Source organism: Haliotis asinina, chromosome 8 (assembly GCF_037392515.1).
Source record: "Haliotis asinina isolate JCU_RB_2024 chromosome 8, JCU_Hal_asi_v2, whole genome shotgun sequence".
NCBI lineage: Eukaryota > Metazoa > Mollusca > Gastropoda > Lepetellida > Haliotidae > Haliotis > Haliotis asinina.
The window spans coordinates 57,784,612-57,804,903 of record NC_090287.1 but is presented as its reverse complement, the minus strand read 5'-3'; the positions used below and the strand labels follow the sequence as shown (position 1 = coordinate 57,804,903).

The following is a 20,292-nucleotide window of genomic DNA, read 5'->3' as shown; positions in this document are numbered from 1 at the left end:
ACATGATACTTATGAACATACTTTCATCCATTCACAACCTCCAAAACATGGGAAAAGGTGTATTTTGAGTAAAAGTAAATATTCTCACCCATGGGCCATATGGTTTTCGCCCATGGGCGAGGCGTTTTGAAAAATCACTTTAAATTAGCCGAATTAAATCAAAATAAGCTTAATTTCGTGTCACGACACTAATAAATACATGTTCATTCATTGAAAAGCTGCAAAGACTGGAAAAAAACATGTAGTTTCAATAAAATTAATTATTCTCGTCCATGGGCCAATATGTTTTTCACCCATGGGCGAGATTTTTCAAAATCTCTGTCAGTTAGCAGAGTCAAGTCACAACAAGCTGAAATTTGTGTCATGATCCTTATTAATATTTTTTCATTCATTTACAACCTCCAAAACATTTATTCTGGATGAAATGAAACACTTTCGCCCATGGGCCTGCCCATGGGCCTACCCATTGGCCACTGTTAGCCCATGGGCGTGCCCATGGGCGAGCGAGTTTAAATTTTGAGTTTTCGAAAAAAATATTTTTCATTTTTTCATCCTTAGCACATATACATAACAACTGTCTGTTTAATTTTGCGAAATCCCTTGTGAGAGAGTGGCCACCATGCTGAGAGTTTCTGGACTTTTGTGAGTCCAGAATTAAATTGTGACGTGTTATTTGTATTTTGCATCTGAACGGATGTTAGATACGAATATATGTTCATTGTTGTAAAACGTGTTTGTGGTACCTTCAGGGCCTAAGCGATCGTACCGCTGAAGTGACCGCAACAACTATACTTTAACACTGGCCAACGATACTCTATTGCTAAGAACGGGGCCCGGGGCCTAGATTTTCGAAGCTGTGTCAGCACTAAGATATGTGCCATACATTAACATTAACTTACGATTATCGTAGCGCTGAGAGAGCTTCAACAATCTAGGCTGAAACGATGTGTCACAGTTACGATCGCCCTAGAGTTACGGTCGCTTTGTGGAACGCGACCCTAGTCCACGTTCCACTACACTATCATAGTGCCAACAGATCTAGACCAGTGGCTATCTCTAGGTAGCTAGCAAAATAAAGGAGATAGCAGGATGTATTTGGTATCGTTGGAAAGCTTGGATTATCTATTTTTTTCCAAAATTAATGTTGACGGACTAAATGGTATCTGGCGATTAGGTGCCTGACTCTGAGGGTGCGGGTTCGAATCCCGGATGGGCCACAACCCCAAAAAGTACTAGAATCTGTACTTTACTAAGAAAGTGAAACCCCAAATATAACATATGTTGCATTTGACCACTACAGAAGCGTATTAGGGCCACGCTGAAAAATGTTTTTGGTCTCATTATCTCCAACGTAGGCGATACTAACTCCTACGTAGGACTTAGTATCTCCTAAGTAAGATAAGATAATAGGTGCTACGTGGGTGATAATATCTCCTACGTAGGATACTATCTCCTATGTAGGACTTAGTATCACCTACGTAGAACTTATTATCTCCTACGTAGGACTTAGTATCTCCTGTTCGAGATGTTCGATATATATTTATATTACATTAATCTAAAATGGTCAACTTAGTTCACCCAGACACTGAAACCATTTCCCTTTTGACTGTTTCAGTCACTGTTTTAGAGATTGCAGTTATGGGTTATATTAACCATTGGAGTCTACTTTCATATGTTTCATTTACTCTAATTGTCTACTGTTTCTTTCACCATTAGACTCCTGTGTTCGACTATACTACCCGTCCAAAATTTAGGCTCACTAGTATAAATGTAGCAGCATACTTCAATCAACTGTTTTAAAGTAGATTTTGCAAAATATTCCATACTATTTATAGGTACTTTTTACACATGAACTGATGTATAATAAGACAAATTCGTTAACAAGGTTATTGTCATGCGTTCAACAAATGATTAAACTCGGTGAAAAATGGCAAATTCAAAACTTTACACCAAAACGCAACAGTTCACATGCACGATAACTGCACATGCTTTTTAGCAATTTGATGAAATATCCTCTTGCGATTAATCTGCATAAGGTTTGCAATTGTTCCCCACAGGTTGGTGGAGACATTCATCTTCATTGTAATCATGTATACATATATAAAATATAGTGGGTGTTTTAAGGTAGTCAAGACTTTTGATGGGTAGTATACTTGTTTCATATTATTTTTTTATGTGTTGGGCCGACTGTTGTACTTTACTGCCTCGCGTTCAGTTTGCCTTAGCGTTACGCGTTGCAGTTAGTTCACTGTCACATGTTACACTTCGTTACATTATGCGCTGGATATTTCATAGGTCGTTGCACATTAGTCAAAATCTGCCTGCACAGACGTGTCTATCGGTGGCAATCTATGCATACTTATATCCTTACACTTATACAAACAACTATAATGACAATCTTTTGCCTTTTACAATTCCGTATTGCTTTACGCCGCATTCAACACTTTTCCACCCGAGTCAAGTCAATTTGTAAACAATCACGAAAAAAACAAACCGCAAATTAGCGTTATATCTGATCCAACCTAGCCTCATAGGAAGACCAGCAAAACCTTCCGAGGACGTGACAAAACGAGGATTTCATATTGTGATATTCACCTGAGTGAGAGAGAATACCCATAACTGCATTTAGATCAGGGTCCACGTCACTCAAACGTAACACATACACACGCACACACGCACACACGCACGCATGCACGCACAGAGAGAGAGACACACAGAGAGAGAGACACACACAGAGAGAGAATAGAACTGTGTAGTAATTTAGCGTTAGTGTCATAAATATGCATTGACGTGCATTTCTACTATCTAACGTCCTGCATAACCAAACATTTCTCAATTAAATAACCACACTTCATAATCCGAACCCTTAAAAGGATATATCCTACGTAGGAGATATCTAAGTCCTAGATAGGAGATAGTAAGTCCTACGTAGGAGACTTATTAAATCCTGTATCACGTGATGACTAGGACCAGGAGTGGGATACTTATATCGGAAAATATATCCCTGAACATAGCTATGAACATTGTACTGATAGTGTAAATGATGATTATGTTAAAACAATTGCAGAAATTATATCTGGGAGAGACGATGCTAAACGGAATAAGTCACCAGGCGACTACGGTGTTCCAACAGGAATTTCTAAAGGAAATAGAAGACATGATTGCAGCCTACCTTGCTGTATTGTAAAGGTCATTCAACAGTTGACAGCATATTCATTCTTCAATCACAACTCACACGGGGAGTCACGTGTTGGACGCGTGTGTAAGGGGAATGGACTTCTAGGCAGTAGTGTATGTCAGTTAGTCTGGTTCAGAGCTCAGAGTCACTATTAATTGTTGGCAAAATAAAAAGTGTCCTACAAAACGATGTTATCGGGGCGTCACCGTATGCGTGGGAACGAGGCCTTTCAATGACATTCTATAAGTGAATAAATCAAATATAGCATGTGCAAAATGTGTCAAGCTTAGGTAACTATGCATTAAACATTTGACCTGTTTCTGAAATTATCAAGCATGTTCATCTGACCATGACCTTTAAACAATTTTCATGTCCGTGTTTGTAAACAGTTGAGTTGTATGTTACACAAGCAATCACTACAACATAAGGATCAAGTAAAGTGTTAATGTTGTCTTTGATTCTTTGAAAAGCATTTTAGAAGTTGAATAGGCGAAGGAAAGCCAAGTTCTATGGATAGTCAGCTTCTTTATTGCAGGGGGTGCCACGTTTCGATGTACTTGCATGATACCGTTGCTAGTACCTAGATCGAAACGTCGCACAAATTGCAACAGAAAGGTTGACTATCCATAGAACTTGGTTTTGCTTTATCTTTATGATTTATGGACCCAGACAGTGAAATGGTCTAAATAGAAGGAACTGTCAAATTCCAGGTGTTTGTCTACTCTATCTAACCTCTGAACACAAACGACTGAGGGTGATAATAAATAGTTATGGTTACCCATTTAAAACATGACTCAGTCTATATTTCATTAAAACTACTGAAAACAATGCTTCCACCTAACCCGTGAATATCCGGGTTAGAACTGGTCTTCAGTAACCCTTGCTTGTCGTAAGAGGAAACTGACGGGATCGGCTAGTCAGGCTTGGTTGAGACATGTCATCCTATCGCAGTTGCGTAGATCGATGCTCATGCTGTTAACCACTGTATTATCTGGTCCAGACTCATCGCATCCAGACGCCGCATCGCTGGCATATTGCTGAGTGCACCTTAAAACTAAACTCACTCACCCAACCTATACTGACTGTGATAACATAGAACTACCGGAAACGGTCATCACTAGACATGACTAGCCGTACACGTGGACGCCATGACAAAGCTATTATGTTAGACTGATGCATCCATGGAACGAGACTACTGTCACGAATCAACTCGGACAATTCCTGATTTAACAATCTTTCTAACAGTTCTTCCTCGACTTGTGTAGACGGACTAGTCCCAGATATGAGACAAGGTCAAGCCGTAACGCAGAGTTCTTATTTGTATCCAAGCCAGATGGATTTAAACACTCAATTCTGGAACGCGTCAAAACACATGTGTACGTGTCTTAGAATCCAATATTAGACATAGGCCAAGCAGTTGGTAGTACAATTATAAACATTTATTAAATAATAAATAGATGGTAATGATAAAGACCATCAAAATACGCATAATTACCGGCTGTGATCTGAATCAAAGACCTTATACTTCAACAGAAAGCTGTTAATAGTTTATCGAAAATATAATGATGCAAAAAACCCTAGTATAAAATACATCATAAGTGCAATACAAATTACTGTCAACGCAATGGTTTTACATAAATACATCACTAAGACATTGAAAAATATTTTGTCTCAACACATACACTAGGGAAATATTTCACATCTGCGGTAATATTTCAGTCTGACTTCTTTTGGTCATTCATGTATGTTTTAGCGAATTCGTTTAAAATTTCACTAGGGATATGAAAGTTACACGAATGTTCTGTCTGAGCAGGGAGGCTACATACAGATTATTGTTGTAGATTATCCCTGGTCTGAGAAATATTTTAAAATCATCTTTGAGTTTCTGCTTTGGTATTTAATGCAGCTTTTGTTCTAGAAATATTATTTCCATATTCCATTAAACAAATCCCATTTGTGAATATTCATCCCTTTTCCGAAATATAATTGGAAATATGGGTGAACATCTGGTAATAATTACTTTAGAATGTGTATTTAACATATATGTATTTCTGGTTCTTTAACTGTATAAGGGAGGTTTAATTCTTTAAAATACATGAGCAAAAACGGAAAGCAGCAATACAATATTTGAGTACTTCGGTGAATAGAGTTATCGTTCCTGTTTGAAGTATTTTGGATGTTCCTATGCCAATATGAAATCCTTCCAGAGGAGCACGAGTCGCTATTCGGCTTGTCCTGGCATAACACGAGTTGGTCACGAATGTCTGCTATTAGGATAATGATTGGTCAAAATAAATCACGGTGGTAGGGGCAGCCAATCACGTTACAGTAATGAATACAATGTTATGCTTTCATTGATTCAACGTTAGTCTGTGGACTCCCATTTATGTCATCACAACGTTGTGGCCTGACGCCGTGATACGTGAATTTTACGTTATTCTATGTAACGTATTTTACGTTATTCTATGTAACGTATTTTACGTTATTCTATGTAACGTATTTTACGTTATTTTATGTAACGTATTTTACGTTGCCTTAACACTCTATTTAATGTTAATGGCTAAATAGTTTTTGTATTAGAGAACATACATGTGAAGCAAAACAGACATTCACTTCAATGCTCATTCGTCAAATTGCATGTTGTTTTAACCGTGTGTTTTCAGAAGTTGTAGTTGGGTAGTTAGTGAAGAAAGAATCTCAAAGTGAAAAAGTGTTACAGAAAACTGTAAGAAACGTTGTTATAACACTGTGAGGAGCCCAAAGCAAAACGTTGTTATAACACTGTGAGGAGCCCAAAGCAAAACGTTGTTATAACACTGTGAGGAGCCCAAAGCAAAACGTTGTTATAACATTGTGAGGAGCCCAAAGCAAAACGTTTCTTCGGCGAAAATTTGCAACGTTGTTATTCCGTTGTGACATTACGTTATAAAATGCCGTAAAACTGACGTTGTGACCACGTTATGTTACGACGCTACCAATCTTCAGACTTCAAACAACATTGTGAAAATATGTGTGTAAGCTGGATGCTGTCCTCTTATTCGATAACTTACAGGTTTTGATGAAAGGTTTTGGTTAAGTCATGTTATCCTGAATGTTTCAATATAAAATCACCACATGTACTTAAAATATGGAGACCCGTGAAGGTCCAGGATAGAATAGGCCTTCAGCAACCCATGCTTGCCATAAAAGGCGACTATGCTTGTCGTAAGAGGCAACTAACGGGATCGGGTCGTCAGGCTCGCTCACTCGGTTGACACATGTCATCGGTTCCCAGTTGCGCAGATCGATGCTCATGTTGTTGATCACTGGATTGTCTGGTCCAGACTCGATTATGTACAGACCGTCACCATACAGCTGGAATATTGCTGAGTGCAGCGTAAAACTAAATTCACCCACTCACATTGTAGACGTATTGTACTAGGCTGCGACCTACGACAAATATGCCTAATGAATGTATTATATATCACATAAAAAGTCATGTCAGAGTAAAAAAGATCCAGTGATAAAAGCCAGTGATAAAAGCTTGTGAGATCCATAAAAACCCAAAACCATACTGAAAAAGGATTCGTCTTGTGTGAAGCCCAGGTAGGTTTATTGTTATCATCAAGAGATGTGAGCACTTAGAAGGCTTGATAAGGGAGTCTGTGGAGTTGTAGTTGCAACAGTCTACACCCGTATATTGTTGATCTAGAGGTATAGTGGTATTGCAATGACAGTCTGCCACACTCTCAAAGCACCATGTTATTGTTGGTATACCTGCTGACTTTGAAAAAAGTCTTACAGACTTACAGTTTTGATACGTCTGCAATAAGTGGTTCCTCAAATCTCTGATCCATAACACAGAATAGTGGTAATCCTAGAGTCAAATATCTTTAAAATGTCCTTGTGATTAAAGCATTCAAAATATTTTGGTAATTATAGATAGAGATTGTAGATTTGCATGCCTGAGTAGTTAAACATGCTTGAGCTTTAGACCATGACAGTTTAGGGGTGAACATATCCAAACATATATGTACACAGTCATAACTTCTATTTGTTAATTCTATTTGATAAAGAAAATACATCAGGAATATGAGTTGATATAAATACACCACTTCCATCTTCGTCCTTCAGCATTTAAGCAAGTTTATTTATGAATGTAATAAAGATCTGCGGAGTGCATCCTTGGCAGGTACCAATACTACATTTGAAGTAGGATGATAACCCCGAATCGATTCTTACACAAGCGCACAATATAGAATACATGTTAATGATAAATTTGGGAAATTTTCCCTGTAGACCCTTTTCTATCAAACTCTCCAAAAGTAGTTTGTAATTAAATGAGTCATAGACCCTGGAAAAGTCAATAAAAAGGCAATAAAACCTTCCATTCTTTGACAGATATTTAGTGACCATGGCTTGAACGGTGAAAATATGGTCTGTTGTTGAATAATCATGTCTGAATCCAGCTTGTGCCTCTGTAATTGCATCATTATTATCACATCATTGTTTCAGTCTACAATCACCTATTGAGGTTAGAATCTTGGAAAAGGAATTGATCCATGAAATTCCTCTGTAGTTATTTAGGTCCGTTTTATCATCAGATTTATGCAGAGACCATATGATGCTTTCCCCTCAACATTTTGGAAAAACTGAACTAACATACAATTTGTTACACACCGTAGTTAATATAGGTCATACACAGTTCTTAGTAGCTTTAAAGTCCCCAACTAACCCATTCGGCCCTGGTTATATATTATTTTGAATATTTTTCAAGCTCTTCTTCTGAAAAAGGATAACTTAGTGCAGGTTCATCAACTATATCCACTTTGCTCCATACATCCTCATTATTATCATCAGTGGAAACACAGTTTAAGAGTTCATTAAAATACAGATATGCCCGGGGTAGCTGGTAGAGTCACCTTACATGATTTTAGCACTTTCCATAACTGCTTAGGATCATTCCTTTGTTACGAGAGTGTATTTTCTGTAGATTGTTGTATTATTGATTAAGTAATAAGTATTATTGGGTCACAATGTTTATTGTTTTGAGTGATAATTATTCGTATCATAAATGTTCAGCACTTTTAGTATTTTTGACAGCAAGCTTTTCGGATGTGCTTTAGAGTTACCTCCCCTTGAGATTGTGTTTTGATTAACCTTTGACTTCTGGGAGACTGCTAGAAGATTCCACGATGATGGCGATGGTCGTATGTGCTCGAACTTTCTGGAATTATTGATGGTGTATATAAGGGCAAGTTGCCTTGTTGTCGACACGGAAATACACACAGATTACTGGAGTATATATATCTTACTGCCTCCGCCAACGCTTGATCTTCATAACCGCTGCCTGACCGCTCGCTGTGTTGCATTCTGCATAACTGTTTCTTACTCTTACATCAAGACTTCGGTGAGCTGACATTATATTTTGTAACCCATTATTTTAGGAATTGACTCAGTTGTATTGCACATGAAACCTCTCATGTGTATCTTTTGTATCTTGCTGTTTTTGCAAAATTGTTGAAAATATCAAACTTCTCAGTGCTATATATTTTGCCAGTTCTGAGGTGATTTCTTACACCTTTTGTCGCGGCAAATGTTTAACCGCAGCACCTTGAGTCACTGAGTCTTTTTCTTGGACTTTGAAATTAATAACATGTCAATGAGGACGCGGGCAATTTTCAGAGGGTGTAGTGGGATAGGGAGACCAACGGTCACGGCAATGAAATGAATAAATGTTGGTTAACTCATTATCAATGTCACATCCAAATCCTATTCTCTGCCAGTTTGGACGCACCATACCCCGTCTACTCCATTTTGTGTTTCAGAATTACCTGTGACAATGAGTGAATATTTGGTTACATCAGTTTCATAAATCACAAATTTATATCACGTTTGCTAACCGATATGCCATGCGCCTTTACATACAAAATGCAGACTGATCTGCCTCTGTCATATGGATAGTTTTTTTTCTTTTGGATAGCCTCGGACTTTCCTCGTAAACAATCAGTAATACGGGGTGCTGCATTGGGACCCTTTTATACTGCAGCAGGTTGTTGTTGAGTCGAGTAGTATGAGTTACTTTGTAACTGAAGTCAAGGGGGTCATTGTTTGGCTAAACAGAGATAAAGGTTCACATCTTTTTACATGTTTGGTTATAATCATAGATTCAGAATCAGCATTGATGAGCATTAAAGCACTCGCAGCCGTTTTGTAATGTGTATTTTCAAAACAAACTGTGTTTTTCTTTTTTTCTTTTTCATTTCCTGTATGTCATGATTATAGCAATAGGGGGAATGGTTCTGTAACAGATATTTTCGCATAAAGCATTGAAGACAGTGCTCACAGTAAAAGGCAGCTCCATTATGATTTGTTTGGTCTCCCATCAGTCGACTAAAGTTTCTAATCAAACAGACTTTTCCTCCAGATTCAGAGGTAACAAATCCACCGTTATATATATATTTGAGTCTACTGACATCAGTTGGAAATACTCCATCTTTCTCATCACAGCCAAACCCGTGGACTGAAATAATGTTTCATTTTTCAAATTTGGATATTTGAGAAAGAGGAACAGGCATATCAATCCCATGCATATCCACTTCTGATTCAGATCCAACATACCTTGACACTCTGTTGGCGTGATCTTTGAATGACAATGGGTGCAAATTCATGTCCGTAAGAATAGAACAGACATTTCTGATCATTGTTTTGGATATTCAGAATAACTGTTTTATTCCTCAAGTATTTGACTAAAGAAATGTAACTGGATGCTGACAACCTCAAGATGAATCGTGTGATCTAAGATCTACCCACTGAAAAGATGTGTACAATTTCTGGAAGGCTTCAGTTAACTGCTCATTAATTTCCGATAGATTACTCACCCCAAAACTAGTACTTCTCAAAACGGGTTCAGCCAAATGGCTTTCGTTATTTTTATCATACTTGATGTATTTCAACCTTAACGTGACAAACCACTTCAAACTTTCCTTTTCTTACAAAACATCATGTGATATGAACAATATTTGAAGAATGTCCACACTGTTACCCTGGCTGTGAGTCAGTGTTGATGTCCTCGGCGTCCTCTGACCTCCTCCAAACTGGTTAACAAGCCTGGCTTCAAACCTCTCTCATAAGCATTAGTTCATTATAACATCTGATTCTCCTTTAGCATTTTACTAATTTAGGCAAAAATGTTCAATGTTAGGCATCTGTAAATAGGTCGGCACCATCGATAATCTGGTCAGAGTGGGATTCTTTCATTTTCTGTTCATCGGAGGATCACCTGGATAAGGTGGAGGCGCTGGGCACTGTACAAACACACACAATAACATAATGTTACCTATATCTCACATACATGGCATGTCATATGACACAATATCACACCGTGGTAAAGGTATTACGGCTACTAAAAGGCTACAAAGTTAAAACTTTCTTGAACAGACCAAGAATCATAATCAGGTCTACTTAAACAACTCAGTCACGCGAAACAGTTTACCCAGGATGGAAGCGCTGTCCACACGAAATGTGGAGTTGCTCCAAACTGTAAGCAAATATCCTGAGATCGATGACCAGCAGTAGTTAGTATTTAGACTAGAGTGATATTAATGTTCAGCTCAAAAATCAGCAGTAATCAACATGTATCGTGGCATCATGCCGGTATCTGATGACTCTGATGAGTGAAAATGGCATGAGTAGCTCCAGGTTACCATGACAACCAAGAGAGTCCCACAGAGTCACGTGACCAAACCCTCCATGAGGTGTCCTCATACAACATGCACATACGGTGATGATGCGACACTCTTAAACACACGCACAAGGGGTGGGGAGGTCAAATGTTAGGGGTCAATGTACACGTATCATGATACACGCGACCACTAGCATCAGCTTAGCACAAACAGTAAAGGTGAAAGTTTTGGGATTTACTTAACCTCTCAGGAGGACAATAATTTTACGGTACTTAAAAACTAGCACTACAAAATATAACACGAACTGCCTCAAATCTGAAATCCACATTACATGACCTAGTCCATTTTGATTAAACACTACGGTGATTTGCTGAACTCATCATGAAGGTGCACTATCTGATCTGTGTCCATCCAGTTTGAATGACAATGAAATTTGGCTTTCTCTCCTGGAGAGAATGATGTCACATATGTGTATATAGGCTGCCAAAGGCTTCATTCTTACAGTAGTTTGTTCCACATAAAGCTCTACAATTGCACCTTTCTAACAAAAATCGCCTTTCTAAAATTACAGCTTGTATGACCAAATAAAATGGCACGGTATCAATATTTTAATACAAATGACATTGATTTGTGGCACCACTACTGTGGCCATCCTGTAATGTAGAAAGGGTACACTATCTCGTACAGCGCAAGGAAGGCAGCTGTTCAGTTTCAGCGGAGAAAAGAGAAACATTCTTAACATAGTAGAGTAACGATTGCGTGATGATGATGATGATGATGATGACGACGATGATGATGATGGTGATGATGATGACCTACTGCACAATCCTCAATCTTGACGAGGGTGACATGGACCTGCCCGGTGATAATTAGGTACTCCACACACTTCATGGGGATGCGGTGGCGGTAGTTGGCAAAATGGTAGTCATTGACGTAGATCTGTGGAGCCGAAGGCTTTTTGTTATTGTTAATTACGTATGGTAATATCGGTAAATTCTGATGTAATTCATATATAATTGTCCAGGAACTACAAGGTGCATCCATAGGAAGTCCAGGTATTGTGGCAGATGTATAAGACGAATCCAAGTCTACAAACTTAGCGGCTGTTCTGTTGGTTAATATTACTACTAGTCATATTTGGTAGTGGTTAAATTTTAATAATCAATGGTGATTTTACCATGTTAATAATAAACTTGTGACAGGAGGCAGATGAAGGTTCTTGTGAGGAAAATTTTATCTCACAATGATGATGCCCTTCACTTCTCTGTTAAGGCAAAACATCGGACATTCGAATACAATTTCGAAGGGCAACATGTTGTCAACCTACTTGCTTGAATGATTTTGTTCACATATACGAGCGTCCTTCAGTCAGTTTGGTCAAGGGACTTACCTGGTAACGGTAAGTCTCTGCCAGGATGCTGATTTTAAATGGGGCTCCTTTTGCAAGCGGCATCTCCCCTTCCGTCTCCTCCGGTCCCCAGTCATCGCCCTCCTGGGTGTTTCGGACGACGGCATTCTGTTTGAATCTCACGTTGAAGTGAAATACAGTGTCACGTAGTTTGGGCACATGTGGGTTCTTGCTCAGGTTGATGGAGAATCTATAACGTTTAACGCCATTTGTGTATGTTTCAAGGTTGCTGATTTGCTTGATGTGGCTGTATGTAGCTAGTCACACTTCTACATGTCCTAGTCATTATTTATTTATGTGCTTTGTCACTAGCCCTGTATATGTCTGAATGTTTTATCACTTCATGAGACTTTAGCAAAGCATATGTCCCTAATTGTGTATACCTTTACATATGTACACACTTACTCATTCTGGTCATGTCCACAACTGCCCTCTACAATGACCATCTGGCCATTTCTAAGTCCACCTTGGATGGGCTGGACGTATGGAATGGTCTGAAATAGCAAAATATCATTTAGGACCAATCCATTACCTTCTTACTTTCAATAAGTCTTTCCGAATTCATTTGAAAACGAGGATTTGCTTACTAATACAAAATCTAATAGTGTGATCAATTTGGAATCCAAAATAAAAAAGGTTGTTTGACAGACGGTCATTATTTTCTTGTTACTTTCTATTATTTTTTCCGAGGTGAGTAAGCAAATCATCTGTCTCGAATGAAATCAGCAAATCTAAAATTACAGCTTGTATGACCAAATAAAATGGCACGGTATCAATATTTTAATACAAATGACATTGATTTGTGGCACCACTACTGTGGCCATCCTGTAATGTAGAAAGGGTACACTATCTCGTACAGCGCAAGGAAGGCAGCTGTTCAGTTTCAGCGGAGAAAAGAGAAACATTCTTAACATAGTAGAGTAACGATTGCGTGATGATGATGATGATGATGATGATGATGATGACGACGATGATGATGATGGTGATGATGATGACCTACTGCACAATCCTCAATCTTGACGAGGGTGACATGGACCTGCCCGGTGATAATTAGGTACTCCACACACTTCATGGGGATGCGGTGGCGGTAGTTGGCAAAATGGTAGTCATTGACGTAGATCTGTGGAGCCGAAGGCTTTTTGTTATTGTTAATTACGTATGGTAATATCGGTAAATTCTGATGTAATTCATATATAATTGTCCAGGAACTACAAGGTGCATCCATAGGAAGTCCAGGTATTGTGGCAGATGTATAAGACGAATCCAAGTCTACAAACTTAGCGGCTGTTCTGTTGGTTAATATTACTACTAGTCATATTTGGTAGTGGTTAAATTTTAATAATCAATGGTGATTTTACCATGTTAATAATAAACTTGTGACAGGAGGCAGATGAAGGTTCTTGTGAGGAAAATTTTATCTCACAATGATGATGCCCTTCACTTCTCTGTTAAGGCAAAACATCGGACATTCGAATACAATTTCGAAGGGCAACATGTTGTCAACCTACTTGCTTGAATGATTTTGTTCACATATACGAGCGTCCTTCAGTCAGTTTGGTCAAGGGACTTACCTGGTAACGGTAAGTATCTGCCAGGATGCTGATTTTAAATGGGGCTCCTTTTGCAAGCGGCATCTCCCCTTCCGTCTCCTCCGGTCCCCAGTCATCGCCCTCCTGGGTGTTTCGGACGACGGTATTCTGTTTGAATCTCACGTTGAAGTGAAATACAGTGTCACGTAATTTGGGCACATGTGGGTTCTTGCTCAGGTTGATGGAGAATCTATAACGTTTAACGCCATTTGTGTATGTTTCAAGGTTGCTGATTTGCTTGATGTGGCTGTATGTAGCTAGTCACACTTCTACATGTCCTAGTCATTATTTATTTATGTGCTTTGTCACTAGCCCTGTATATGTCTGAATGCTTTATCACTTCATGAGACTTTAGCAAAGCATATGTCCCTAATTGTGTATACCTTTACATATGTACACACTTACTCATTCTGGTCACGTCCACAACTGCCCTCTACAATGACCATCTGGCCATTTCTAAGTCCACCTTGGATGGGCTGGACGTATGGAATGGTCTGAAATAGCAAAATATCATTTAGGACCAATCCATTACCTTCTTACTTTCAATAAGTCTTTCCGAATTCATTTGAAAACGAGGATTTGCTTACTAATACAAAATCTAATAGTGTGATCAATTTGGAATCCAAAATAAAAAAGGTTGTTTGACAGACGGTCATTATTTTCTTGTTACTTTCTATTATTTTTTTCCGAGGTGAGTAAGCAAATCATCTGTCTCGAATGAAATCAGCAGATTGTACGGATTTTAGATTTCAGGACTCCGTACAAGGCTGACAAAATTATTACCGTTCATAGTTAAGCATTTGCAAATCTGTGCTATTTTCAGATTTACTGATAAAGTTTTGATTAGTGTAATGACGTGTTGTTGAGGAAGATACTGTGGGTTGGTGATCTCAGAAAAGATCTGCAGAAAAGGAACGAGATTGCAATGGATACCTTAAGTGGACTGGTGGTCTCATGCAGACAGCATGAGGCTGGAGTGGATTCCTGAAGTAGGTAGCGTAAGTGATCTCATACATGGAAAGTATGGGAATGAAGTGTTCCCTCAAGCTGATTTGCGATCTCATGCACAGAACTGAGGGATTGAGTGGGCTGCTGATCTCTGGCAGAGTAGAGAGGAAGGCAGGGATTATGGTGTTCCCCTGCAGTGGGTTGGTAACATCATGCAGAGAGCATCGGGGATTAGGGTGAATGCCTCAAGAGGGCTAATGATCTCATACAGAGAACGTCAGGGATTGGGGTGGGCTACTGGTAGAGCAAGGAAGATGCTGGAGCAGGTCACGTTAATGGATTAGTGATCTAATGCAGAGAGCGCCAGGGATTGTTGTGGATCCCTGAAGAGGGTTGGTGATCTCATGTAGAGAGCGTCAGTGATTGGTTTGATCCCTCAAGGCGATTTGTTACTTTATGCAGCGAATGTCAAGGATTAGGGTGATCTCATGCATAGAAAATCAGAGATTGCATTTGATCCCTTAAGTGAGCTCATATGCAAAAGCATAAAATTCAGGGACTGGGGTGGATCAATCAAGTGGGTCGATCATCTCATACAGAAAGAAAGTCAAGGATGTGGATTCAAATACTGAGATCGTTGGTAATCTCATAGAGAGAACGGGGATTAGGGTGCATTCCTCACGTGGGATAGTGATCTCATGCAGAAAGCATCGGATCACTCGGGTTGCTTGTGATCTCATTCAGAGAACGTCAAGGATTTTGGGGTGGATTTCTCACGTGGTTGGTATCCCATACAGATACGAGGGGATGTCAATATTTTTTTAGCCTTGCATAGAAAAAAACAAAATATTGGTATGAACCACATTTATTTTTCAACATAGTCCCCTTGTGAGTCAAGACACTTGTTCCATCTTTTCTGCTAGTCGCTGATGCCATCTCTGTAGAAGGCGCCATTTTGGTCCTCAAACCAAGCCTCAGTAGCAGCAATAAGCGCATTATCATCCTGAATCTACGACCACGCAAGTGTTTTTTGAGATTTGGGAACAGATGGTAATCACTTGGTGCCAAGTCTGGAGAGTAGGGGGGATGCGGCAAGATTTCGTACCCGCATTCCTGGACAGCAGCGGCTGCAACGCGAGAGGTGTGTACTGGAGCATTGTCTTGATGTAGAAAAATACCACGTCTGATCTTGTCCCGGCGCTTCTCCTTGATTGACTGTTGTACTTGCCTCAATCCGATCCGCGGGTGTATGTGAATATCTCCCCACACCATAACACTCTCACCGCCCAATCTGTCCACCTGTCTGATGCAGTCAGGAGCAAAACGTTCATGACGTCGTCTGTAGACACGGTCTCTACCATCACGTCGCCATCATGCGCCTCCAGTTTTCCAGGTTCCATAGCAGCAGCGTGTTACAGCATCTCACTCGTCGACGTCGATGTACACATGTCAAGGAGAGGGCAACGTTTGGGCGTTTGGCACGTATTCCTACTTCTCGGAGACGGTCCTGATTGTCTGATCGGACACTCTTCGGGCTCCAAACTGTTCTTGTGCTGTGTCCCGGGTGGTACGATAGCAGTCACGTAGGTGGGCTACCGATCTTGGGCAGGTGTGGTGACTCTAGGTCTTCCTGATCTTGGACGATTATTTGTCGAATTTGTCTAACGAAACCAACCCTGCAACTGTTTTGTTTTGTTGGGGTTTTTTTTGTATTTTAGTAGTTGTTTTTTTTTATTATTGTTTTTGTTTGTTTGTTTGTTTTTTGTTTGTTTTGGTTTTGGTTTTTTTTGGGGGGTTGGCTTTTTTTTTGTTTTCATTTTGCTTTTTGTTTTGTTTTGTTTGTTTTTTTTTTGGGGGGGGGTCTTGTGTTTTTGCTTTGCTTTGTTTTGTTGGGATATTTCAGTATAATTTAGTCTGATTGATTTAAACATATCTATTCAAGAGAATGTATTGGGTACAAGTTATCCCAACTTAGTGAAACCCTCTCCTAATGGGCTAGGAATTTAGTCTGGACCGGACAATCCGATGGTCACGAGCATCGATCAGCACTGACAGTCAGACAGACAGATTTTATGTAGTAATATTGGCCTACTGGACCGTGTTACAACTGTAATAGCACTTGAGATTTGCCTTCAAATGAGATAGACTAAGAGCCACCATGAGGTCCAACAGTCAGTATGTTGTGTCATGGTTCAACCATTTGATTGCTCTGGGTTGTGTGTGCACATTTGCTTTTCACACTTCTGCTACCTTAATTATTTTCAAATTATCCCCACAACACAAAATATGGAGTAAGTATGGAATTTTGCATGGATTTCTGAGAACTGACAAAATATTAGTCATGATCATAGCCGGAAGACAGACAGACATTCTAGGTTGGTGTAGAATACATTTGGGTACGATGGTTTTCAACAATGCCGTGTATATTGCCTGTATGACCCGGTATTCACAAAACTTGTATTGAATTATCCCATCTCGGAGTAAAAGATGTGAGAATGACTCCATCAGAGACAGAACCATTTTTGGGGGTGAGACGGGCGTTTATTTGGATTAACCAGTCGATTTTGGGTGATTCGATCAACGTCCATGTGTTCTTGGTGTAGACGAGAATGTACAGGGTGTTTTTTCTGAGTTCCTCGGTCTCGACCTCGTTTAAATCGCCCAGTATCACTGTTCGTCGTTTGCATACATTGTCTATTTATAACTGCAAGGCGTACATCTTGCTTTCAACACTGGGTTGATAAAATACACACGTCCCCAGATCGGACAGTACCAGTGTAGCTCCTTTTGCAACACCCTTTATCATGAAAATTTTACAAAATAATTTTCAGTTGGACAATTTTTCGTGCATGAACTTTGAGATGTATATTCGTGGGTAACAAAAATTGCATGTGTTGGCCAATTTCCGGTTGTTATTGAGTATTTGAAGCACGGGAATATTTCATTTGAAACCTCCGGCGTCATATTCCCGTGCTTCAAATACTCAATAACACCCGGAAATTGGCCAACACATGATGTTTATCTCCTAATTAAGAAATGCTTTGCTGACCGTTATGTGAAATCTGTGAAAATAATTGACAATGCTATTGTTGTTGTATTCGATAAGACTGTTCAGTCTAGACAGGGAAGTTATACACGCTGTTGTATATATCAATCCCGCTGGTTCTCCGTGTTATAAGACCAAACACTTTACATACGGTTTATCATATTTCTTTGAAGCCCTGTTTAATATTATGTGTGACCTCTGTGATCCCATTGTCATTATCGGTGGAGACGTAAAAGCTAGAACCGGCGAAGAATCAGATAATATTGATACTACCATTGAAGATATCTTGGGAGATGACGACGTGGATACATACTTTCATACAATAAATACTAAAAGATATTCTTGCGATAACCATGCTGGAAGAAAGTTACATATTTGGTGCGCTTCTCTAAATGTATCTGTACTAAATGGCCGTTGTGGCCAGGACGCTAGTGTTGGAGATTTTATATTTTGAAGCCATTCGGGCACAAGTGTAATTGACTATGTTATTGGTTCACCTGGAGTCTTTGGGAAAAATTCGACATTGTATCTAGGTCAAATTGCGACCATCTACCGTTGTCATGGCAATTTCAGTTAATGACAGGAATTTGATTGTTTGTGGAATTTGTAAACAAATAAGTTTGATTAAGTTACATTTGTTGGGCACAACTGAGGCTACCCATGGTAAATATTTCGTTCGGAGTGCAGAATATTCTGGACAGGTAAATAGTATAGGGACTTCATCTTCGATGTAGAGATCAATATATAGTCACAATGTCGTTTCTCCTTCCTGTATGTATTTACCTTCAGATTTTTCAGTGCTATTCTAAATTCACAGTACACGTACCAAAGACTTGTCTTGAAGGCAAGTAATATATCTTTCTGTGTCAAAATCAGCTTTAAATCCCGAGTATAACGACAGATACCCTGAGGCAGAAATAGATAAATGCCAGTCCTGGACAAAGATATCCTGTAACCTTTGTTTGAAAGTGCTGATGTATAGCTTTTCATCATCAACTTGTGATAACCAAGTCTGTGCAAAACCCGTTGAAGAGAGCAGAGATCTGACCTCCGAAACCCAGTTATGTCTTCCATTATCATCTTGAGATTTGAGAAGATAGCTCTGCTTTGTGTATCTAAAGGAGTCCATTTGCAACAGTTTCAACCAGTATTTGATTACTCTCATTCTGGTATACCTGTTTCACCCAACATTGCTTTGTTTGATGCCAAATTGTTACATGCAGCTGCCAACATTAGCCTAGATGAGAATAGTAGACCAAGATATTTGTAGTATGTTGTGCGCCCCAGTTGTTCGCCCGCATAGAACCACTCCTCATCCTTGCGTGTACTTGAACAATTGACAGTGATTATTGTAACAAGCGATAGCTGACTTGCGATACCCGTAATGAGGAAGTGACCTGTATTGACTGGTGTAGTGTGTAATGTCAACACTTCTGCTTAGTGACAAAATTTGCCGATGAATAATTTCAATGGGTATTAAGTAGTGTCAATGAAACGAGTGCTCGATTGTCAATTAATGTTATACAAGATGTCTAAATTGTTGTTTTATTCTGTATTGATTGTATTGAAGACAATAAAGACAAGAAGAGATTTCCGTTTTCTGACGTATATTCAAAAGTACGCCCCCAGACTGAAATGCTTCATTTTAATAATGCTCGCAGTAATTTCATGATTTACAGTAATTCCACCATTACGAAAAACGATTGTGTTGGATTGACAGACAGTCCCCAAGATTTGCAATACTGGTATAATACGTCTAGTTGTTGTTGCAAACCTATAACCGTATACGAAGACATGCTGACACCATCAGCAAATAACAGCATCTTAGTATCCTCGATGTCCTGAGAAACAAAGAGTCCGTGTTTGCAGATCTGGTAGATTTCAGTGGCTAATTCATTGATGAAAATAGTAAACAAAAGAGGACTTAGCATAAATCCTTGCCGCACTCCAGAACTTGTCAAAAAGGCGTCAGTTTTCCCGTTGTCAACCTTTACAGATGCTTTGACTGAAGCATACATGTTAACCAGAACATCATACATTTTACCATGGCATCCGTGAATTAAAAGCGAGTGAAGCAGTTCGTCCCTATCTACCAGATCAAACGCTTTTTTAAATCCATAAATGCGCACTAAAGACATAACATAAAGTTGGGGTGGCTCATTTTGGGACCCTTTTCCCCTCAGAATACTTTATAGTACGGATCGAAAACAATATTATCTCCTACCTTATCCATACTGGTATCTAATCACGTGACAGCAGTTGCCCCCAACCCCTTCTGCAAATCTACGTGGGAAGCATACATCCTTAGAGGGATCGCTATATATTTGGGTGGCCTGTTTGGGAGCTTGGGATATTCAACACGGACTGCCTGACTGCACGCTAGCTGCATAAAATCTCGGGTAATGTTCGGGTTATTCTGAGGAGTGGACCGCACATGACATATGAGTTGTCTGTTTTCT

General features: G+C 39.4%; 2 protein-coding genes across 2 annotated transcripts; both read right to left on the bottom strand.

The window, feature by feature from the left end:
• Positions 1-9,860: 9,860 nt before the first annotated feature.
• On the bottom strand, positions 9,861-13,074 carry LOC137295315 (galectin-9-like). The gene is made up of 5 exons (XM_067826631.1): positions 13,066-13,074; positions 12,656-12,744; positions 12,233-12,440; positions 11,662-11,781; positions 9,861-10,464 (listed from the first exon to the last, which is right to left on the bottom strand). The coding sequence occupies exons 1-5, from the start codon at positions 13,072-13,074 to the stop codon at positions 10,414-10,416; spliced, it is 477 nt and encodes a 158-aa protein (XP_067682732.1). The 3' UTR covers positions 9,861-10,413.
• A 60-nt stretch (positions 13,075-13,134) lies between these two features.
• LOC137294447 (galectin-5-like) lies at positions 13,135-20,066 on the bottom strand. The gene is made up of 4 exons (XM_067825468.1): positions 20,058-20,066; positions 14,245-14,333; positions 13,822-14,029; positions 13,135-13,370 (listed from the first exon to the last, which is right to left on the bottom strand). The coding sequence occupies exons 1-4, from the start codon at positions 20,064-20,066 to the stop codon at positions 13,158-13,160; spliced, it is 519 nt and encodes a 172-aa protein (XP_067681569.1). The 3' UTR covers positions 13,135-13,157.
• Positions 20,067-20,292: the final 226 nt, after the last annotated feature.

What these genes read in the sequence shown, in the direction of transcription:
- LOC137295315 (XM_067826631.1), bottom strand. An exon ending in TGTGGACATGACCAGAATGA is followed by an intron (nt 12,441 to 12,655) that starts GTAAGTGTGTAC and finishes TAAACGTTATAG; the next exon opens with ATTCTCCATCAACCTGAGCA. An exon ending in TCAAGATTGAGGATTGTGCA is followed by an intron (nt 10,465 to 11,661) that starts GTAGGTCATCAT and finishes GTGTTTGTACAG; the next exon opens with TGCCCAGCGCCTCCACCTTA.
- LOC137294447 (XM_067825468.1), bottom strand. An exon ending in TGTGGACGTGACCAGAATGA is followed by an intron (nt 14,030 to 14,244) that starts GTAAGTGTGTAC and finishes TAAACGTTATAG; the next exon opens with ATTCTCCATCAACCTGAGCA. An exon ending in CAGATACTTACCGTTACCAG is followed by an intron (nt 13,371 to 13,821) that starts GTAAGTCCCTTG and finishes TCGGCTCCACAG; the next exon opens with ATCTACGTCAATGACTACCA.